This window comes from Dermochelys coriacea, chromosome 2, assembly GCF_009764565.3.
Source record: "Dermochelys coriacea isolate rDerCor1 chromosome 2, rDerCor1.pri.v4, whole genome shotgun sequence".
Classification (NCBI taxonomy): Eukaryota; Metazoa; Chordata; order Testudines; family Dermochelyidae; genus Dermochelys; species Dermochelys coriacea.
In genome coordinates this window covers 221410020-221433907 of record NC_050069.1, presented here as the reverse complement: position 1 = coordinate 221433907, position 23888 = coordinate 221410020, and the positions used below count along the sequence as shown (strand labels likewise).

General features: G+C 45.5%; 1 protein-coding gene and 1 long non-coding RNA gene across 5 annotated transcripts in view; one reads left to right on the top strand and one right to left on the bottom strand.

Moving 5' to 3' along the window:
* Nucleotides 1–1996: 1996 nt before the first annotated feature.
* On the bottom strand, nucleotides 1997–3969 carry LOC122458998. Its single transcript, XR_006279400.1, has 3 exons — nucleotides 3721–3969; nucleotides 3227–3292; nucleotides 1997–2642 (listed from the first exon to the last, which is right to left on the bottom strand). It is a non-coding gene; the product is annotated as an uncharacterized LOC122458998 (long non-coding RNA).
* A 5553-nt stretch (nucleotides 3970–9522) lies between these two features.
* Nucleotides 9523–23888, top strand: part of C1GALT1 (core 1 synthase, glycoprotein-N-acetylgalactosamine 3-beta-galactosyltransferase 1) — a 35340-nt gene continuing 20974 nt past the window's right edge. The window contains exon 1 of one of the 4 annotated variants that reach the window (XM_038390005.2): nucleotides 9523–9985. Coding sequence is in view for 2 of the 4 variants with exons in the window: in XM_043509257.1 (XP_043365192.1) it covers nucleotides 18567–18777 (211 nt within the window). In the remaining 2 variants the exon portion in view is untranslated. Of the gene's footprint in view, nucleotides 9986–18145; nucleotides 18425–18458; nucleotides 18778–23888 lie in introns of those variants that run through there. The other 3 variants (XM_038390004.2, XM_043509257.1, XM_043509258.1) reach the window with 3 other exon arrangements.

Genomic DNA, 23888 nt, shown 5'->3' with positions numbered 1-23888 from the left:
GATGGGCACTACATTAGCCTTTTTCCAGTCATCCGGGACTTCCCCCGTTCGCCACGAGTTTTCAAAGATAATGGCCAAGGGCTCTGCAATCACAGCCGCCAATTCCTTCAGCACTCTCGGATGCAATTCGTCCGGCCCCATGGACTTGTGCACGTCCAGCTTTTCTAAATAGTCCCTAACCACCTCTATCTCTACAGAGGGCTGGCCATCTCTTCCCCATTTTGTGTTGCCCAGCACAGCAGTCTGGGAGCTGACCTTGTTAGTGAAAACAGAGGCAAAAAAAGCATTGAGTACATTAGCTTTTTCCACATCCTCTGTCACTAGCTTGCCTCCCTCATTCAGTAAGGGGCCCACACTTTCCTTGGCTTTCTTCTTGTTGCCAACATACCTGAAGAAACCCTTCTTGTTACTCTTGACATCTCTTGCTAGCTGCAGCTCCAGGTGCGATTTGGCCCTCCTGATATCTTTCCTACATGCCCGAGCAATATTTTTATACTCTTCCCTGGTCATATGTCCAACCTTCCACTTCTTGTAAGCTTCTTTTTATGTTTAAGATCCGCTAGGATTTCACCATTAAGCCAAGCTGGTCGCCTGCCATATTTACTATTCTTTCGACTCATCGGGATGGTTTGTCCCTGTAACCTCAACAGGGATTCCTTGAAATACAGCCAGCTCTCCTGGACTCCCTTCCCTTTCATGTTAGTCCCCCAGGGGATCCTGGCCATCTGTTCCCTGAGGGAGTCAAAGTCTGCTTTCCTGAAGTCCAGGGTCCGTATCCTGCTGCTTACCTTTCTTCCCTGCGTCAGGATCCTGAACTCAACCAACTCATGGTCACTGCCTCCCAGATTCCCATCCACTTTTGCTTCCCCCACTAATTCTACCCGGTTTGTGAGCAGCAGGTCAAGAAAAGCGCTCCCCCTAGTTGGCTCCCCTAGCACTTGCACCAGGAAATTGTCCCCTACGCTTTCCAAAAATGGTCTGTGCAGAGACTGCTTGCCCCTTCATGACCTCTGCAAAAGACATGAGCAGGCAAGGCAAAGCACGAAACAGTTCAGACCTCTCTGGACAAAAGGCTAGACATTGCCTGACACTCAAAGTATGCAGATGCTGTTCTTCAGGGGATGAATAAGGCTTAGGGATAAACACAAGTAAATATACCACTCGATTCAAATGAAACGAGAGACCACTTTGGATAAAAAAAACAAAACAAAAAAAAAAAACTTTGGGTGAGATCGTAAAATTACCTTGTCTTTGGAGAGCTATGTGTAAGGAGGCCCTGTCATCAGAGCCTGCCACTCACACACCCTCCTTGCAGACATAATGGCTACCAGGAACAGTTTTTTGACACAAGAGGGGCAGTGGACAGGACTTTAGGGGCTCGAATGGCAGGCCCAGTAGAGCTGCCAAAAAACTTCTTTAGGTCCCACAAGAGCACCAGTTCTCAGACAGGGGAGTATAAACAGAGAAGCCCTTTTAGAAATCTTGACACCATAGTGTTGGCAAAGACCGATTTTCTCTGAATAGGAGGATGAAATGCTGATATTGCAGCCCAATGCGCTATCAGTGAACTGAGCGCAAGTCCAGATTTCTGTAGGAGTAGCAAGTACTCCAAGATGTCCTAAATAGAAGTCAGTGTCGGTTGGATCCCGCTGGTCAAGGACCACACTGAAAACCTTTTCCACTTCGCTAAGTAGGTCATCCTGGTAGAGGACATCCTACTGATGAGTAGGACTTGTTGGACAGCTGCTGAGCACTGCTCTTCTTCCTCACTGAACCTTGCAGAAGCCACGCCCTGAGGTTCAGAGAGTTGATCATGGGATGGTGAATGCGGCCAGGGTTCTGAGTGAGTAGGTCAGGATAGGAAGGAAGTGGTATGGGAGGCTGAATCAATAGCACGAGAAGGTCAAAGAACTAGCACTGTCTTGGCCACGTCGGGGCTGAGGAAAGATTGGCCCCATCCACCTTGAGCTTGAAGATGACCTGAGGAATGATCAGGATTGGGGAAAAGGTAAACAAAAGAGTTGGCTGCCAACTGCGGTGGAAGGTGTCGGACAGGGAACCTGGGTTGAGGGCCCCCTGAGAGCAGAACAGGTGACATTTTCTGTATTCCCTTGTGGCAAAAAGATCAATCATGGGAATGTCCCACACTGTGAAGATGACCTGGAGGACACTTGTCTTCAGGGACCACTTGTGCCGCATAGAAAAATACCTGCTGAGATGGTCCATGAGATGATTTTGAACTCTGGGTAAATGGACACCTATCGGAGTAATGTCCTCCTTGATGCAAAATTACCACAGATTGCCTCTAGGCAGAGCAACCTGAAGTATGCTCCCTCTTGTTTGTTTACATAGTGGTGATATTGTCAGTGAGTATGTGAACCACTGAATGTCTGATACATTCACGGAATTCATTGTGGATGGCCCAAAACTCCAGCATGTTGATATGGAGCAAAGCCTCCCTCTCAGCTTGCCATTTCTCTGGTTTTAAGCCCCTCTGCTTCTGGAAATGGACCCCGTTGTGAGCCCTCTCAAGAACTTCGACCATAACTTCATCACAGAAATCCTTCCTCTTTGAACGGTCCATGAAGATATGTTGGGCCAGGGTTCGAGTTGTGGATGTACAGCAGCAGAGGTCGAGGAGCCTGAAACAGGACAAGAAACAGAATTATTGTCTAAAATAGCTCAGTGGAAGAACACAAAATTCATTCTTGTGGAATTTCAAGGATCTAAAATGTTATATTTCAAAACTGAAGCACAATACATTGTGAAAAGGATGCTTCAGTTCACAGAATCTCCCCGGATACAGAATGGTTAATTGCAGTTATAGAAAAAGTACAGAGGCAATGGTAAGTTTAAAATTACAAGCTGTTTGCAGTGGGACAAGTGGCCTTCTACAACAGGTTTTTTTCTGTCATTTCAGGCCTTTTGGAGGATATACTTGTCAATAGGGCACTCCAGGAACAAAGAGAGATGTTATTCCAAGCTGCTGGTGGGACACCTGCAGTGTATGCATCCAAAGCATTTGAACATATCATGACTGAACAGCACATCTATGAGTGGAGCGAACTAGTTAGCTATAGAGGTGGCCTTTAAATATACGCCCTTCCCTGAAAAGTGACTATCTGGAGTTCTAGCTTCAGGAAGTTTGCAGCTTTCACTACAAGGCACTGGATCAGAATCCATGTGGGAATTAACAGGATGCTGGGTTATTTTACACATAGCTTACCTTGTTATGACTGCATGCAAACACACTGAACTCCACAGCCTTCCTTCTCCCTGCTCTGACACATTTCTGAATAAAAAAAACTCAGTCATACTTGGAAGAAATGATTCTGTCAACCAGGGACTGCATGGACTACCTCTAACTGAAATGTTCATTGCTTCCAGGCAGCTCTCTAAACCGTTGAGTGATTACTGAGCAGTAAACTTAAAGCCATTATTACTTTAAGGAAAATAGCAGTGACCCTAGCAAAAAATCTGTGCCTTTCCAGTTAAAACACTCTTTAAAGCTGTTCTTTACTGTTTGCATTTCCCAGTTTCTGTTTTGAACTCCACATGGTGATGGGGGTAGGGGGGAATGCTAAGGTGCTTGCATACAATCCACCATTAGCAGATACATGCTCCTAGCTGGGGCATCTCATAAATTTTGCATTGGTTGTTAGAGTGGAAATCCCTCCCATTACTGTAGTAATAAGCTTTAAATTGGAGTCAGAAATATACCGAGCTCAGGGACGGCTTCTGTCTTCTCTGTCTTTGCTGTAGACTTGTCAGAGGGGCAATCCTCAGGGGACGAGACAAACAGCTCTTCCAAGTACAGATCCAGAATTTGCAGCCGATTCTTTTCCAAATGTAACTCTTCTGCCAGGTGAGAGCCGGCAGGAACCAGGACTGGGTTCAATATCTAGGGGTTCCTTTTCAACAATACAACACAGAACCAGCTCAAGCCACCACCCAGTAACCTGGAAAAAATTACACACCGCCCCTGGGCATCTCTGAGAGGCAATTAGGGTTACCAGATAACAACTGAAAAAATGGGACGGGGGTGGGGGGATAATAGGCGCCTATATAAGAAAAAGTCTCAAAAAACGGGACTGTCCCTGTCTCAAAAAACAGGACATCTGTTCACCCTAGAGGCAATACTTCCCCACTCGCAAGCACAGAGTCTGAGTGTAGAAAAGAAACTTTTGATGAAAGGAGAGAAGTCACCCAACATTAATTAGGGAAAATTAATGCAGGATTCATAAACCTAAAAGTGTGAGCAGGACGCTCACCCCAGAGTGCGTGGGGCAGAGTCTTCTGCCTCATGTTCTTAAGTTCTACAGCCAAAAGTTCCTTTTCTGTGCCCCTCTCTGCTCCCTCACCATAGCCCACTCACAGTGGTTGTCCTGGGTCAGTGAAGACCCAGGTTTCAGAAGCACATCTGTGAGTTCACCTCTCACCCAGGGAAGAAGACACCTGGCTTGCTCCACCATCTGAGCACTTGCTCTGGCTAGCCGTCCTGCCAGCCATTGCTCTTCACTGCCTGGCCACCCTGCCAGCCACTGCTCCTTGCTGCCTCCGGACTGCTTACCACTTTCTCTGGTTGCTTCTGCTAACTGCCCATCAGTCACCTCCTGCTGCCACCTGCCTCTCTGCTGTGACCTCTGTAGGTCAGTCTCTTAGTGATTTTTAGCTCTCAGCAGGCTGGGCAGAAACACTGCCCCACCACAACTGATTTCAGCTCTCTTGAGTACTTAACATAACAAAAAGGCTCCTAATGAAACCTATTTATCTCTATCTTTGAGCAGTAGGGAGGAACAGGCTAAACCAGACCGGGTACCCTTAGGGAGAGGCCACACCGCCTTGCTGGGACAACTGTGCCCAACTCTCTTTCACAGGCATCTGGGATTCGAGCCCCTGGCTTAACTAGGTTCTTTCAGCTGAGGGTGACATTTGAAACAGGTTAAGCACAATTCTGCTCCTTTATTCATACAATAATGACAACAATATTGATAACAGCATTTCACTACCACTGCATTCTGTACTAAAGTGATTTGTAACCCAACACTAGCTAAAGCTGTTTACTTTGAGCAACACCGCTCTATCTGCTGAGCTGAGTAGATGTGTTCATATAAATACAAGTTCATTCAGACCCTGATTACACATGCTTTTGGACTGGTTTTAGAAACAGAGTCACTTCATGTCCTCATTCAGAGCCTGGCTCTCACCAGTGCCCATGCTGGATTCAGGGGCCAGCAGGGCGCCATCTCAGCTGACCAGGTCATCGTGCACCCTGGTGGACTCCGTGCTAGGGAGTGCCCAGCATCCACTAAAACTCCTTATAAAATGGGCATGAGGTCAGTGGGTTGCCCAAGGTGTGGTTCTGATCCCTCATCTTCTGCTCCTTGCTCTTCAGTCTTTTAATCCACTCCCTGCACTGCTCACCAGTCCAGAAAGCTAAAAAGCTGGTAGCTTTGCAAATTATCTGCTAGTAAATATGGTCATTCCTAGTACTTTTGCTAAAGTCCACAGTTTTGCTTGCCTTGCTACAGAGATTAACTAAAATCTGGCTGTGCTCCCACAATCATGAAGCAGTGTACTTTGCAAAAGGCTTGTTCTGTTTGTTCTCCATTACAAACACAGAAGGCTCTTTGATAGTGTGTTTGCAGTTCGGTGGTCAGAAGACAATGGAAAGGTTAATACTGACTCACTGAGCTGCTGATGTATGCCAAGAGAGGTGGATTCCATTTTCATTTGAGTAGTTTGGAGATTGATGGGATAGAGAGGACAAAGGATGTTGGCCCATGCAATTGTGGAATACTTTGGATGGACTCCCAGGACATAAGTCAGACAGGGCTGTATCTATACTGCAAAGCAATAGGGCTCAAACCTTGGGTCATGGCTTGACACGGGAGCAGACCCTTCAGCCCCACAGCATTTTAAGACCCAAGTCTGAGAGATCTGTGTATAGACAGAAGTGGGGGTTGGGCTCAAGCCTGAGGCTGAGCCTGGGCTAACATTGCACTCTGTGTAAAGAACAGTTTTACCACATGCCGGTAATTTTTAAACCTTCTGTAACTTTCAAACTTTTTGGAATGAACGCAAGCATAAGAAATTTCAGTCCAAAGATCTTTTTCCCTAAAAAGGAATAAATTACCAGAAAACACAGGAATAAAAGTGCCAAACTATAGAAGCATTAGTGCAAGGCTTTAACAGAAGTATTGTTAGAGCTTTAACTAGAGTAGTTCAAACAGTACTTCAACAGGTCAATGAGCACAGCCCCCCCTTTTTTGTGAGCTGTTAAAAGAATGGCAATTCATGTGTGAACTTGAGAAACTCTGAACTCTGAAATTACTGTTTGACACCTGCATCACTCCATTCGCTGTGCATTTTTTGTTGTTCTTGACTGTGACAAATAAGAACATAAGAATGGCCATATTGGGTCAGACCAAAGGTCCATCCAGCCCAGTATCCTGTCTATTAACAGTGGCCAATGTCAGGTGGCCCAGAGGGCATGAACCTAACAGTAACAGGTAATGATCAAGTGATCTCTCTCCTACCATCCATCTCCACCCTCTGACAAACAGAGGCTAGGGACACCATTCCTTACCCATCCTGACTAATAGCCATTAATGGACTTACCCTCCACGAATGGATCCAGTTGTCTTTTAAACCCTGTTCTAGTCCTAGCCTTCACAACCTCCTCAGGCAAGGAGTTCCATAGGTTGATTGTGCCCTGAGTGAAGAAGAACTTCCTTTTATTTGTTTTAAACCTGCTGCCCATTAATTTCATTTGGTGGCCTCTAGTTCTTATATTATGGGAACAAGTAAATAACTTTTCCTTATTCACTTTCTCCACACCACTCATGATTTTATATACCTCTATCACATCCCCCTTCAGTCTCCTCTTTTCCAAGCTGAAAAGTCCTAGCCTCTTTAATCTCCCCTCATATGGGACCCGTTCCAAACCCCTAATCATTTTAGTTGCCCTTTTCTGAACCTTATCTAATGCCAGTATATCTTTTTTGAGATGAGGGGACCACATCTGTATGCAGTATTCAAGATGTGGTCTGTCATTAATATAAAGGGAAGGGTAACCACCTTTCTGTATACAGTGCTATAAAATCCCTCCTGGCCAGAAGCAACATCCTGTTACTTGTAAAGAGTTAAGAAGCTCAGCTAACCTGGCTGGCACCTGACCAAAGGACCAATAAGGAGACAGATACTTTCAAATCTTGAGGAGGGGAAGGGTTGTGTTTGTGCTCTTTGTTTACGTGGTTGTTCTCTCTTGGGACTGAGAGAGGCCAGACAGAAATCCATCTTCTCCAACCCATCCTAATCCAAGTCTCCAATATTGCAACCAGTATAGCTAAGCAAGGCAAGGTGGATTAGTTTATCTTTTGTTTTATGTGAATTTTCCCTGTGTTAAGAGGGAGGTTTATTCCTGTTTCCTGTAACTTTAAGGTTTTGCCCAGAGGGGGATCCTCTGTGTTTTGAATCTGAATACCCTGTAAAGTATTTTCCATCCTGATTTTATAGAGATGATTTTTACCTTTGTTTTTTTTTTTAATAAAATCCTTCTTTTAAGAACCTGACTGATTTTTCCAGGGGTTTGGGTCTTTGATGATTTTTGTAACAAATTGGTTAGGATATTATTCTCAAGCCTCCCCAGGAAAGGGGGTGTGTAAGGCTTGTGGGGGGGGATGGATATTTTTGGGGAAGACGTCTCCAAGCGGTCTCTTTCCCTGTTCTTTGTTAAAACGCTTGGTGGGTGGCAGTATACTGTTCAAGGACAAGACAAAGTTTGTACCTTGGGGAAGTTTTTAACCTAAGCTGGTAAGAATAAGCTTAGGGGGTCTTTCATGCAGGTCCCCACATCTGTACCCTAGAGTTCAAAGTGGGGAAGGAACCCTGGCATGGGCGTACCATGGATTTATATAAGGGCAATAAGATATTATCCATCTTATTCTCTATCCCTTTTTTAAAGGATTCCTAACATCCTGTTTGCTTTTTTGACTGCCGCTGCACACTGTGTGGACATCTTCAGAGAACTATCCACAATGACTCCACGATCTTTCTCCTGATTAGTTGTAGCTAAATTAGCCATCATATTGTATGTATAGTTGGGGTTATTTTTTCCAATGTGCATTACTTTACATTTATCCACATTAAATTTCATTTGCCATTTTGTTGCCCAGTCACTTAGTTTTGTGAGATCTTTTTGAAGTTCTTCACAGTCTGCTTTGGTCTTAACTATCTTGAGCAGTTTAGTATCATCTGCAAACTTTGCCACTTCACTGTTTACCCCTTTCTCCAGATCATTTATGAACAAGTTGAATAGGATTGGTCCTTGGTCTGACCCTTGGGGAACACCACTAGGTACCCCTCTCCATTCTGAAAATTTACCATTTATTCCTACCCTTTGTTCCCTGTCTTTTAACCAGTTCTCAATCCATGAAAGGATCTTCCCCCTTATTCCATGACAACTTAATTTACATAAGAGCCTTTGGTGAAGGATCTTGTCCAAGGGTTTTCTGGAAATCTAAGTACACTGTGTCTACTGGATCCCCCTTGTCCACATGTTTGTTGACCCCCTCAAAGAGCTCTAGTAGATTAGTAAAACATGATCTCCCTTTACAGAAGCCATGTTGACTTTTGCACAACAATTTATGTTCTTCTATGTGTCTGACAATTTTATTCTTTACTACTGTTTCAACTAATTTGCCCAGTACTGATGTTTGACTTACTGGTCTGTAATGGCCAGGATCGCTTCTAGAACCCTTCTTAAATATTGGCATTATATTAGCTATCTTCTAGTGTTCAAGCTCCCAAATAAGCTACATCCCCTTCTTGGGGTTTATGCCACTTTACCAGTGGCTGGTAGGAAATCCAGACCCACCCACTACTCTGGGTTCCAAGCCAGGAACCTATAAACAATAGCTACATACTGCATGATTCAATTCACTGCTGCCTCTTCCCTGGGCCTCTTCCTACCTGGCCCCTTTAGCTTCACTCTTAGTTCAGAATTAAGGACAAATCTTTGTCCAAGCTTCTGCTAAATTCACATGCAGTGCTAAACTAATCCCATCCTCTCAGTTCCCTCATGGGCCTCAAACAACTTCTCTTGCAAGAGCAGTTGGCTTATATTTTTATGCAGATATTGTCTCTCTTCAGGAGGAAATAAGCAGCAACGGCTCAGTTTGAATCAGAGTTCAAAGCAGAACAATATCAATCAAATAAAGTTGTTTGCGTATACCTGTAAATATTTGTGACAGGGTGTACTCAGTCTTTGTTGCTTCCTGCTGGGGCCCTACAGCCCTACTGCACCACATACCAAGAAGCAGCCAGATGAGAAGAAAAGAGCAGTAAAGGTGGTACCTCAAAGCTTGCTAAGAAAGGACTCTCTAGAGCAGCCATTTTGGAAACCAGAGACCTGATCCTCCCAGGGCTAGAAGAGCTACTACCAACCAATCAGGACCCTGCTGGCCCAGATAAACAGAGGCTGCTTCTCTTTAGCCAAAGGCACTTGAGGGCTAGTTGGAGTTTTCTTGCCGGGTTTTGCATTGGTGGGTTTGCTAGGAGAGAGAGGATCTAAGAACCTTAATCCTGAACTAAGAGTGAAGCTAAAAAGGCTAGGTAGGAAGAGGCCCAGGGAAGAAGCAGCAATGAATTGAATCAAGAATTTCCCTACCAGTCACTGGTAAAGTGGCATAAATCCCAAGAAGTGGATGTAACATATTTGGGAGCTTGAACACTGGGCTGAATTTAAAAGGCTCAGGGCCAGGGCTGTACACACTAGCAAGGGTAGATAGTCGTTTTTTGTTTGTTTGGTTTTTTTTTGTATTGGACTCTTTAATACCATGAAAGGGGTTCATTTGAAGTTGATGACTTGGCTGGAGGGGGTAAGCCACTGAAGACTCACCAAGATCAGCTGACAGCCTGCAGGAGATACCAGGGGCAATAGAAGGACTGCAATATCACATCCAACTACAAGAAGGCACTCAAGGTGAGTGCCCCTTCACAGTCTTAAACAAGAAAATGATGCAAAGTGATGTGTATAATAAAAATAAGAAGGGTTACATGTTGGCTTAGATTTTCTGATCTGACCAGACTGCTTGCTGCAAGACTGTAAAGGGTAAGCTATAAATGGGTTTTAAGTCAGTGTCACATTTTTATAATCCAAAAGTGGGAAGGAGAGGGGATAGGTTTGATTCCCAATATAAGTTAGAGCAGCTTCCAGGCTACTCTAACTGATCTGCCTCGTATCAAGTGGCACAAAGCAACTGGAGTAGGGCCCAGTATCAGTTCTCCAACTTTCATCTACACCAGTATAAATCCACAGTAACACCGATTAAGTGACCACTATAAATGAGAGCAGTATTTGGCTCAAAGTGGTTAATATATACTCATAACTATAGCTGGGCAATGACGGCAAAACAAATGATTTGCTGATACTTTTTAGAATACAAACCATGTGTTTGTTCTGTGGTATTCTTGGCCCCTTCTATTTGCCTTCTGTACATTTTTGTTCTCAAGAACGTGAGAGTATTCTCAGGCGAACTCTCAACCATAAGTGCTATGATGTTTTCATTCAGAATTTTATGATGGGCCTCCATCTACTGACACTTGATATAAATAATTAACTTGGTATGACTGTAAATAAGTAGCTAGCCTGGAGTTCAAGCCCCAAGAAGAAGTAATTAGTCATACCCTGGTAGGAAGACTGGAAATAAATAAATAAAAATGTTCTTTTGAAAGGCAAATATATCACCATAAGTATATAAATAAAATTTAAAACTGCAGAAGACTAAGAACAAAGAAAATAAAGGAAGGAAGAGGATACAAGAGGAAAAGTCATACATATTCAGCATTAATTTAGGACTGACATTTGACTTTACTGTACTGATATATAATCCATATTTAGCTAAAAGTAAAGTGAGGTTCTCAGTTCATGAATGCAAGTGACATATGGAGAATAGTAAGAAAATTAATACTAGAATATTTAATGTAAAAGTTGGTGTCCAAAGTTGGTTCCTACTTTAAAGTCCAATATCTAGATCAGGGGTGGCCAACCTGTGGCTCTGGAGCCACATGCAGCTCTTCAGAAGTTAAAATGCAGCTCCTTATATAGGTACCAACTCCGGGGCTGGAGCTACAGGTGCCAACTTTCCAATGTGCCGGGGAATGTTCACTACTCAACCCCTGGCTCTGCCACAGGCCCTGCCCCCACCCCTTCCTGCCCTCCCTGAGCCTGCCATGCCCTCACTCCTCCTCCCCCCCCCTCCCCGAGCCTCCTGCATGCCACAAAACAGCTAATCAGGAGGTGTGGGGAGGGAGGGATCAGCGCTGATTGGTGGGGCTGCCGGTGCGTGGGAGGCGCTCGAACCAGGAGGTAGGGGAGCTGATGGAGGGGCTGCTGACATATTACTGTGGCTCTTTGGCAATGTACTTTGGTAAATTCTGGCTCAGGCTCAGGTTGGCCTCCCCGATCTAGATGTATGAAAAAAATCTTGAAAATTAGACATACTGATTATATTTTGCTTTTTTTTAAAAAAAAATTGCTCTATGCAGAGTATTTAGGGATCAGTGCTATCCATATATATGTAGATTATTCTATTTGGATCCTTCAGCTTCAGCTGAATATTTTGTTCTCATTTACAGTTAAATCTTGGAACCCATTTCTCATGTATGCTGGGTATCTTCTTAGGGAAAGTGGCAGGAAAAAAACCTGAGGAGCTGAACAGGGAGCTGGGTGCATGTCTGAGGGGAAAGGGAAGATGTCCTCCCTCCTAAGTCTACAAAAGTGTTTTGGGAGCCACAGCATGGAGGCTGGAAAATAACCCTCCCCTGCACCACCTCAACTCACTTACTGTGCACTTCTACACAGGGAACCTCAACAGAGCAGGTCTCTGCACCATATAGGACGCACCTTGCACATCTCTTACTGTGCATGGAACTGCTCCATTCTATTTCCAAGATAGGGGAGAAGGTGGATAGGGTTGGGGAGATGGTGGATATCTGAGGCTAACGGGTGGGGGCTGGATTTGCCCCTAAAAATACCTAACTCTTATATGCTGCTTTTCATCTGTAGATAGGGTTGCCTTAGAATCTCCAGGAATTAAAAATTAATCTTTAATGAAAGATTATGTCATGTGATGAAACCTCCAGGAATACGTCCAACCTAAATTGGCAACCCTACCTGTAGATCACAAAGCACTTTTACAAAGGAGGAAAGTATTATTTTACAAATGGAAAACTGAGGCATGTAACTCAATTACTATTCTGGCCTGTATTATTTCTGATAATAAAACAGGAAACATATCCTAGATTGAAGAATTGGGATGAGGCATGGCGTTACTAAGCACAGGCTTACGTGTGGATTAACACTACCCATATTTGCTAAAAGAATCTGTGCATAAGCCTGCTCAAAATCAGTCCACATATACAGATCTCTCTAGACAAACAGAACATATGTGTTGTAAATTATGGTGTCCTCACTGTGTTCAAACTTACCATTTTCTGTATTAACCCAAAGAACATAAGTGCCATAACAGTGGTCTTCTAATGTGCATAATGCATTAAAGGAAGTGACTACAAAGGATTTACACTCTGATAGATATCTTGTAGTGCTTACTGCTGACTCATATGAATAATTCTTTATGTGCCATGGAGGCAAACAGGATCTCGATAAGAAATGTCACTTTAAAATTGCATAAGCGGTTAGGAAAACAAGGAAAGTTATCCATACTGATTAATAGTATTTGATATTATAAACAATTATTTCTTTGTCAGCCAAATTGTATGACCATCCTAACTTTCAAAAGCACTCTTATTTAGCTAAGAGTGTCACTTTATGCAGCTCTTAGATCGGGGTCTCAACCCCAAATGACCACTAGGGCCACATGAGGATTAGTACATTGGCCCAAGGGCCGCATCACTGGCACCCCGCTGCCCCGGCCCCGCCCCCACCTCCCTCCACTCCTTCCATGAGGCCCCGCTTCTTCCCACCCCTTCCCTACCCCCATTCCCAGGAGGGGTTTGGGGTGTGGCAGGGGGCTCAGGGCAGGGGTTGGGGTGCAGGAGGGATGCGGCAGAGGGTTCGGGGGGCAGGCTCCGGCCTGGCACGCACCAGGGGCACGGCAGGCTCCCTGCCTGCCTGCTGTGTCCCTGTGCTGCTCCGGGAAGTGGCCAGAACCTGGGGGAGTGGTGGCACAGGGGTCTGTGTATTGCCCTGGCCGCGCTTCTAGGAACCGCCCCCTGCAGCTCCCATTGGCCGGGAACGGGGAACTGCAGCAAATGGGAGCTTTGGGGGAGATACCTGGAGGAGCGGCCAGGGCAACACACAGACTCTTGGGCCCCCCCAGGTCCCAGCCTCTTCTCTGAGTGGCGCAGGGGCAGGGAGGGAGCCTGCCCTGCCTCCAGTGTGCGCCAGACTGCAGGGAGCCAGCGGGCTGCAGGAAATAGCCCCGCATGCAGCCCCCAGGCTGCGTGTTTGAGACCCCTGGCTTAAATCAACATTTTGGGCTCTGTTGTTGCTGATCCCAGTGCCTTTTTTAAGGGCAGCTGCCAATATCTTCCCAGAGCGAGGTGGACGAGGAGAAGTGCATCCACTACTACACCCCTTTGGAAAGTGTAAAAATAGTACCATTCTACAACCACAAACCACCTCTGCTAGTTGGTGTATCTGCGGTGGGGCTCTGCCCTGTCACCTATCGGAAACAACAGGTAGTAGTTCCTGTGCTCACTGCAGTTGTGGTTGGCCTATATACAAGCCAAACATGGAAGGGGAAGGCTCCTTGTACTCTCCCCATTCTTTGCACACCTACACAAGGGCCAGACTCTATCTGGTCCTATACTTTTAAACTACATTACAAAGGGTTTAATTTTTCTCTCATCCATCTTCTGGCCTGCTGCCTTCCTTTGGTGCCATTTTTCCTCTTCTTGTTTTGCTTTCCCTCTGCTCCAGTTCTCTTTGGTTCTAGTCATTTTGGGACAGATGTTCAAAGGTATTCAGGTTCCTAAAAATGCAGGCAGGTGCTTTTGTAAATTTCACTAGATGCCTATGTGCATCATTAGGCACCTGAATGCCTTTGAAAATATGCCCTTTAGTATTTATCTTGTTTCCTTTCCTGCTTCCTCAAGTCACTTTGGGTTTGCCTACACTTCAAATGCTACAGCAGCACAGCTGCACCACTGCAGCGTAGATGCCACCTACGCTCACAGGAGGGAAGGATTCTTCCATCAGCATAGATAATCCATCTCCCCAAGAGGTGGTAGCCAGATTGCTGGAAGAATTTTTCTGTCAGTCTAGCACTTTCCACTCAGGACTAATGTTGGCTTAACTAGGCCACGCAGGGATGTGGATTTTCAACATCTCTGGGCTATGTAGTTATGCTGACCTAATTTTCCAGTATAGACCAGGCCTACATATCTAATCTCTACACTTTTCATTGCTTTCTCCTCCCACTTTCCTTTATTTCCCCTTCAATCCATTTCCTTTGCCACCATCTTTCTTATTCTTTTTCACTACCTAAGTTGGTTTTAAATAGGCTGCGCTTAATATTACAAACAGCTACGTCCAGCGGTCCTTGTTTCTGATATGTGTAAGGATACAATATCACTAACCTCTGCTAGAATGAGATGAAACAGAATATATAATTTCCCTTCATACTTTAGGTAAGAAACTCCTTTAGCTTTCTGAGGGAAGTTGGGGTAGTAGAGGGCCTGAGTTTAATACCTACTGATGTTGCATGTACAATGGATAGAACATAACTTTTACTTGTGGCACCTTAGAGATTAAGACATTTATTTGAGCATAAGCTTTCGTGGGCTAAAGCCCACTTTATCAGATGCATGCAGTGGAAAATACAGTAGGAAGATATATACAGAGAACATGAAAAAATGGGGGTTGCCATACCAACTCTAGTGAGACTAATCGATTAAGGTGGGCTATTATCAGCAGGAGAAAAAAACTTTTATAGTGATAATCAGGATGGTCCATTTCAAACAGTTGACAAGAAGGTGTGAGTAACAGTAGGGAGGAAATTAGCATGGGGAAATAGTATTTAGTTTGTGTAATGACTCATCCACTCCCAGTCTTTATTCCAGCCTAATTTAACGGTGTCCAGTTTGCAAATTAGTTCCAGTTCTGCAGTTTCTCGTTGGAGTCTGTTTTTGACATTTTTTGTTGAATAATTGCGACTTTTAGGTCTGTAATTGAGTGTCCAGGGAGGTTGAAGTGTTCTCCGACTGGTTTTTGAATGTTATAATTCTTGACGTCTGATTTGTGGCCATTTATTCTTTTATGTAGAAACTGTCCAGTTTGGCCAATGTACATGGCAGAGGGGCACTGCTGGCACATGATGGTATATATCCCATTGGTAGATGTGCAGGTGAACGAGCCTCTGATAGTATGGCTAATGTGATTACGATGGTGTTCCTTGAATAGATATGTGGACACAGTTGGCAACGGGCTTTGTTGCAAGGATAGGTTCCTGGGTTAGTGTTTTTGTTGTGTGGTATGTGGTTGCCGTTGAGTGTCACGGAGTCCCCGGGCGATGCTCTGGAACTGCTCCCTACGAAGCCAGTCAGGACTCTGGTGAAGTCTCCTCTCTGGAAGCAGACTGTCTGCAGGGCAAAAAGCTCACACAGCTTCCACCTTCCTGGGTCTGACCTCGGAGCATTCAGTATCCTCTGCCCCTCCGTGCGCTTCCCACAGCGAGACCACCCAGGCGGGGTCCTGGAGAAGCCAGAGGGTTCTGCACCCCAACTTCGCAGTCAGACGTGACTCTTAGCCAGCCAGTAAAACAGAGGTTTATTAGATGACAGGAACATGGTGTAAAACAGAACTTGTAGGTACAGAGAACAGGACCCCTCAGCTGGGTCCATTTTGTGGGGCAGTGAGCCAAGCAACCACGTCTGCACTTCACTCCTCGTCCCCAGCCAGCCCCAAACTGAAACACTCTATAGCCCCTCCTCCTCTGGACTTTGTCCCTTTCCCGAGCCAGGAGGTCACCTGATCTCTTTGTCTTCAACCCTTTAGCTATCACCTTGCAGGGGGGGAGGGCCAGGCCATCAGTTGCCAGGAAAAGGGGTGTTGGCCATTCTGTGTGTCCAGACCCCTGCACACACCTGCCCTCTAGGGCTCTGCAACGATCATACACCTTTATCCCACCACCTAGATACTTAAGAACTGCATAGGGGAAACTGAGGCACCCCCACAATATTCAGAGAAAACATTAAGAACAGTCCCACTTCGTCACAATGAGTATTTGCTTTAGGTTGGGGGGCTTTCTGTAAGCAAGGACTGGCCTGTCTCCCAAGATCTGTGAGAGTGAGGGATCGTCCTTCAGGATAGGTTGTAGATCCTTGATGATGTGCTGGAAAGGTTTTAGTTGGGGGCTGAAGGTGATGGCTAGTGGCATTCTGTTACTTTCTTTGTTGGGCAGGTGACTTCTGGGTTCTTTTCTGGCTCTGTCAATCTGTTTCTTCACTTCAACAGGTGGGTATTGTAGTTGTAAGAAGGCTTGATAGAGATCTTGTAGGTGTTTGTGTCTGTCTGAGGGGCTGGAGCAAATGCAGTTGTATCTTAGAGCTTGGCTGTATACAATGGATCGTGTGGTGTGGTCTGCATGAAAGCTGGAGGCATGTAGGTAAGTATAGCAGTCAGTAGGCTTCCTCCAGGGAGGTGTGTGAATAATCCACGCCCCTGAGTAAGGTAAATTACACCGACCCAAACTCTGATGTGGATGCTATGTCAATAGGAGAGCTTCTTCACCAGACATGGCACAGTCTAGCCCTTTGAGCATGTTGTACAAACTATATACAGAAGCAAAAAGTGTGTGACCCTCTACGTGTTAACAATCAGTCTTTGTTTGCAAATTCATTCAGCAGTCTAGGGCCTTCATAAAAATAAAATCTCAATTCCACCAAGATGCACTAGCAAAACCACATAAGCTATCTGCTCTATTTGTAAGAGCACTATCCTTTGATCACATTATAATGTGAAATGTACATAATATATAGCTATATTATCTTCTCGCTCAGCTTTTCAAAACCAAGGAGTTCTACAGAATAACATCACAGTTGTTAAATAGATATGTGGAATTAATAGAATCAGATAAGGAATAAAGGATTGTTTGTCTGAAATACACCAAATATGGCAATAATCTCTGAAGGTGCAGTTACATAGCAACTGTAGCCTACAGTGGCATAGTGTTAGTTTTTGAAGTGCAAGAGCTTTAGACTAATATACTGAAATGAGCCGAATAAATGAGTGGAGACTACTTAGTCCCAAATCATCTAGCCCTGATCCCTACCTGTAGTGTAGGCAGGCAGTGCAGCTAGTTAGAAAGAAAAGCAGGCAATAGCAAAGTACAACAGGGAGTAGAATTTTCTAGAGGATTTCAATTCCAAATGTGATTGCACGGGGGAGGGGAGGGGATATTTAAGGGATTTGCTGCAAAATATGTTTTACAATCTGAAATCGTTTTAATGACAAAAGAAACGTGATACTCTCATTTTCCCAGTTCCCCTACTTCCACCCTCCCAAATTCCTTCTGCCTTAAACTGTACCAAGAGTTTTCACCTTTCTGTCCCAAAGTTATTTACAGAGAAGGACATTCCTCATTATTCCCATTTTACTCATGGGGAATCTGAGGAACATAGCCTTGCTCAGTCACACAGCAGAGCAGTGGCCCAGCTGAGAGTCCCATTCCAGCTCTAGTCCTCGGACCACCAGCTGCCTGAACCGACTCTAGCTGAAGCCACCGTGGCTGAGGTTAAGAGGCGGGGTGGTAAGGGCCAATAGCACCATTAATCCACTGCTACTGCTGTGCCACAGAAGCTACCTGGGGCTGGAGGGGAGGTTACCACCCAGATCTGAACCAAGCCGGGGGCTCTTTACTCCAGCCCAGGGAACCCGCCAGGTTGAGGCACGTGCTGTAGCTCGAGGCCCCCAGTCCGAGCAGCTACGTGACAGGCGCGCGGGGCGGGGCGGGGCGGGGCGGTCTCGCCCCCTCCCGTCTGCCTTGCTCTGCCCGTCTGTCTCCGCGCGCCCGCCCCTACTGCTCTTGCTCGCTCCCCATTGGCGGGCGCGCTGGCCTGGGGCCAGCAGGGGGCGGAGTTAGGGGGCGGCCCGCGAGCTCTTGCCGTTCGCTGGCTCGGCGGGTCGGGTCCCTGCCGCTCGCCACGCCGCCTCCAGCCCGGCCCCGGCCGCTCGCGGCCCAATGAGCGCGACCAGGCTGGAGCCGCCCCTCCGGCGGTGGCGTGAGGAGCGGCGAGGCCCCGGCGCGCTGCGGGTCGCCTCTGGTGCGTGCTAGGCCGGCAGCGCGATGGTGCCGGGGGCCGAGAGCAGCGGCTCCGCGGGCTGCTTCCCTTCCCCTCCTGCTTCCAGCTGACGGGTGCCTGAGAGCCGGGACCCGCCCTGCGCGCGCAGGGCCGAGCGGTAAGAGGGGAGCCGTCGCGGGGTCTGTGTCGGCCTAGCCAGGGCGGAGAGGTCGGGCTGTCCAGCGCCGGCTGTCGGGGCAGAGCCCGAGGCCGGGCGGGGCGGGGGGGCAGTAACCCAGGCAGCCGGCTAGAGGCCCGGCATGGCGCGGGGAGGCACCGACCCCTGTTCCCGAGCAGGTGCCTGGCTCGCCCCTCTCCGGCGAGCGAGAGGCTGTTTCCCGTCGTCGCTTCTCGGCGCCTGTGCGAGGAGAGCGGGGGAGGTGACTCCCCGCGAGGCAGGCGGAGTCCCGTTCCGCAGGCCCAGGCCAGAGCGCTCCTGGCCGGGAGTCCCAGCCCTTAGCAGCGATCAGGGTCAATGAAACGGCATTAGGCATTTATGGGGAGGTGCATTTATTGCCAAGAGAAGGGTGCCAGATTTTGGCCGGTGGAAGAGAAGTTTCTGCTAAGATTTTTCTTCTAAAAAATGGGATTATGTTGGTGGTGGTAAAAGGATTTTATTTCCATCGTTTTTGCTCTTGAAAGCAGTTTTAAAATAAATGTCTGTCAAAATTACATTAATTTTGATTCTTTGTATTTATACCAGCTACGAATATATTTTTGTTCAGGTACCTAAGTTTCCTTAGAAAGTCTGATAAATTTTCTATTTTTAAGTAAAATTTTCTTCATTATCAGCTGAAACTCATTGACTCACACTAATGAGACCCATTGAAGATGAACAAATGTTGTGAGTTAATGAGTCCAGCCCTACCAGATTCATGGTCCATTTCGGTCAATTTCAGAGTCACAGGATTTTCAAAATCATAAATTTCATAATTTCAGCTATTTAAACCTGAAATTTAATGAAAAAAGAAAAGGAGTACTGGTGGCATCTTAGAGACTAATAAATAAATGTATTTGAGCATAAGCTTTTGTGAGCTACAGCTCACTTCATCTGATGCATTCAGTGGAAATTTAATGGTGTAATTTTAGGGATCCTAACCCAAAAAGGACTTGAGGTGGTTGCAAGGTTATTGTTGGGGGGGGGGGTTGTAGGGCTGCTACCCTTACTTCTGCGCTGCTGCTGACAGCAACACTTCCTCCAGAGCTATGCACCTGTAGAGTGGTGGCTGCTGGCTGGGACCCCAGCTCTGAAGGCAGGGCTGCCACCAGCAGAAGTGAGGATGGCATGGTTTGGTATTGCCACGCTTACTTCTGCGCCGCTGCCTGCAGAGCTGGGCCCTCAGTCAGCAGCCACCGCTCTCTAGCAGCCCAATTCCGAAGGCGACAGCGCAGAAGTAAGGGTGACATGGTATGGTATTAGGTTTCAGAGTAGCAGCCGTGTTAGTCTGTATTCGCAAAAAGAAAAGGAGTACTTGTGGCACCTTAGAGACTAACAAATTTATTTGAGCATAAGCTTTCATGAGCTACATCTCACTTCATCGGATGCATTTGGTGGAAAAAACAGAGGAGAGATTTATATACACACACACACACACACACACAGAGAACATGAAACAATGGGTTTATCATACACACTGTAAGGAGAGTGATCACTTAAGATAAGCCATCAACAGCAGCGGAGGGGGGGTGGGGGGGAAAGGAGGAAAACCTTTCATGGTGACAAGCAAGGTAGGCTAATTCCAGCAGTTAACAAGAATATCAGAGGAACAGTGGGGGGTGGGGTGGGAGGGAGAAATACCATGGGGAAATAGTTTTACTTTGTGTAATGACTCATCCATTCCCAGTCTCTATTCAAGCCTAAGTTAATTGTATCCAGTTTGCAAATTAATTCCAATTCAGCAGTCTCTCGTTGGAGTCTGTTTTTGAAGCTTTTTTGTTGAAGTATAGCCACTCTAAGATCTGTAATCGAGTGACCAGAGAGATTGAAGTGTTCTCCAACTGGTTTTTGAATGTTATAATTCTTGACGTCTGATTTGTGTCCATTCATTCTTTTACGTAGAGACTGTCCAGTTTGGCCAATGTACATGGCAGAGGGGCATTGCTGGCACATGATGGCATATATCACATTGGTAGATGCGCAGGTGAACGAGCCTCTGATAGTGTGGCTGATGTGATTAGGCCCTATGATGGTATCCCCTGAATAGATATGTGGACAGAGTTGGCAACGGGCTTTGTTGCAAGGATAGGTTCCTGGGTTAGTGGTTCTGTTGTGTGGTGTGTGGTTGCTGGTGAGTATTTGCTTCAGATTGGGGGGCTGTCTGTAAGCAAGGACTGGTCTGTCTCCCAAGATCTGAGAGTGATGGGTCGTCCTTCAGGATAGGTTGTAGATCCTTGATGATGCGTTGGAGAGGTTTTAGTTGGGGGCTGAAGGCGATGGCTAGTGGCGTTCTGTTTTCTTTCTTGGGCCTGTCCTGTAGTAGGTGACTTCTGGGTAATCTTCTGGCTCTGTCAATCTGTTTCTTCACTTCAGCAGGTGGGTACTGTAGTTGTAGGAATGCCTGATAGAGATCTTGTAGGTGTTTGTCTCTGTCTGAGGGGTTGGAGCAAATGCGGTTATATCGTAGCGCTTGGCTGTAGACAATGGATCGAGTGGTATGATCTGGATGAAAGCTAGAGGCATGTAGGTAGGAATAGCAGTCAGTAGGTTTCCGATATAGGGTGGTGGTTATGTGACCATCGCTTATTAGCACCGTAGTGTCCAGGAAGTGGATCTTTTGTGTGGACTGGTCCAGGCTGAGGTTGATGGTGGGATGGAAATTGTTGAAATCATGGTGGAATTCCTCAAGAGCTTCTTTTCCATGGGTCCAGATGATGAAGATGTCATCAATGTAGCGCAAGTAGAGTAGGGGCATTAGGGGACGAGAGCTGAGGAAGCGTTGTTCTAAGTCAGCCATAAAAATGTTGGCATACTGTGGGGCCATGCGGGTACTCATCGCAGTGCCGCTGATTTGAAGATATACATTGTCCCCAAATGTGAAATAGTTATGGGTGAGGACAAAGTCACAAAGTTCAGCCACCAGGTTAGCCGTGACAGTATCGGGGATACTGTTCCTGACGGCTTGTAGTCCATCTTTGTGTGGAATGTTGGTGTAGAGGGCTTCTACATCCATAGTGGTTAGGATGGTGTTTTTAGGAAGATCACCAATGGACTGTAGTTTCCTCAGGAAGTCAGTGGTGTCTCGAAGATAGCTGGGAGTGTTGGTAACGAAGGGCCTGAGGAGGGAGTCTACATAGCCAGACAATCCTGCTGTCAGGGTGCCAATGCCTGAGATGATGGAACGTCCAGGATTTCCAGGTTTATGGATCTTGGGTAGCAGATAGAATACCCCAGGTCGGGGCTCCAGGGGTGTGTCTGTGCAGATTTGTTCTTGTGCTTTTTCAGGGATTTTTTTACTTAAAAATGAGATCATTCTGTTTGTCATTGCTTTGATGTTAGCGGCATGGCAGTATACATCATTTTCATTCTGAAGTATGCAACTCTGAAGGAGTATTTATCTTAGGGTTTTTTATTTTTATTATTATTTATTAATAAACTACACTACATGAGGTAGAATTAACCCTAGAGAGAACCTAGTTGTGTATGTAATGTGTTTCCATTTAATTCAATGGACAAAGTCAACTTAAAAAACAATCTTTTAACTATCAGGGGTAGTCATATTAGTCTGTATCCACAAAAACAACAAGGAGTCCGTTGGCACCTTGAAGACGAACTGATTTATTTGCGCATAAGCTTTCGTGGGTAAAAACCTCACTTCTTCAGATGCATGGAGTGAAAGTTACAGATGCAGACATAAGTATACTGACACATGAAGAGAAGGGAATTACCTCACAAGTGGAGAACCAGTGTTGACAGGGCAATTCAATCAGGGTGGATGTAGTCCACTCCCAACAACAGTTGAGGAGGTGTCAATTCCAGGAGAGGCAAAGTTGCTTCTGTAATGAGTCAGCCACTCCCAGTACCTATTCAAGCCCAAATGAATGGTGTTAAATTTGCAAATGAATTTCAGTTCTGCTGTTTCTCTTTGAAGTCTGTTTCTGAAGGTTTTTTGTTCAAGTATAGCTACTTTCAAATCTGTTATAGAATGTCCAGGAAGATTGAAGTGTTCTCCCACTGGCTTTTGTGTGTTACCATTCCTGATGTCTGATTTGTATCCATTTATTCTTTTACGTAGGGACTGTCATGTACATGGCAGAGGGGAATTGCTGGCACATGATGGCATATATAACATTAGTAGACATGCAGGTGAATGAGCCTCTGATGGTGTGGCTGATGTGGTTGGGTCCTCGGATGGTGTCGCTAGGGTAGATATGGAGACAGAGTAGGCAATGAGGTTTGCTACAGGGATTGGTTCCTGGGTTAGTGTTTGTGTGGTGTGATGTGTAGTTGCTGGTGAGCATTTGCTTCAGGTTGGGGGGCTGTCTGTAAGCAAGGAATCAGAAACTGACTTCAAAGAGAAACAGCAGAACTAAAATTCATTTGCAAATTTAACACCATTAATTTAGGCCTGAATAGGGACTGGGAATGGCTGGCTCATTACAGAAGCAGCTTTGCCTCTCCTGGAATTGACACCTCCTTATCTCAAATAAATCTGTTAGTCTTTAAGGTGCCACCGGATTCCTTAATCTTTTAACTGTTGCTAGTAACACTTTAATTTTATTTTTTATAAATGTAAGTAAAAATAAAATATCTCTACACATTTATAAATATCTAGGCTCTAGGTACCTCAGTGGTTTGAGCATTGGCCTGCTAAACCCAGGATTGTGAGCTCAATCCTTGAGGGGGCCATTTGGGATCTGGGGCAAAAATTGGGGATTGGTCCTGCTTTGAGCAGGGGGTCGGACTAGATGACCTCCTGAGGTCCCTTCCAACCCGGATATTCTATGATTTGATGCCATAAATTAAAAATACACAAAATAATACAAAGGAAATAGTCACAAGCATAAATGACAATTTTAAAACTCCAGATTACTTGCAACTTTTTATATTCTTCATTTAGTTTTTATATTTCTTTCAATTCAGAGAAAGGAAGTCAGTTAATTACCTTGTACTTTGCTTGCAGGCCTCAGTCATGTTTTGCATGGACAGACTCCATAACCTTTATGGAGTTCTACTGACCAGGGGGATATGGCTGTGTAGAACAGGCTGCAGGGCGGCAGCCATACTGTGTATCACCATAGTGCCGAGTTTGGGTTTCAAACAAGGCAGGAGAATGCTTCTGTTTTTAAAAATATTTTTCCACAGTTTGAATAAATTCTGTAAATTTGTATGGATTGGGGTTTTTATAAAAGCTTGTCTTTACACAACGTAAATTTTGGACCAAATTTAAGGTGCCAGTCTTCCTTTAAACTGTGACAACACTTTTAAAACACTAAGGAGGCAGTCAGTTCCATTGACTTGAATGGGACTGCTCGCATGAGTAAAATTACGTATGTATAAGTGTTTGCCGGAATGCTCCTAAAGTTGTAAAGAGGTACAAAATTGAATGTGGCCTTAAGCCACTGTAGTTTATCAACCCTTTAAT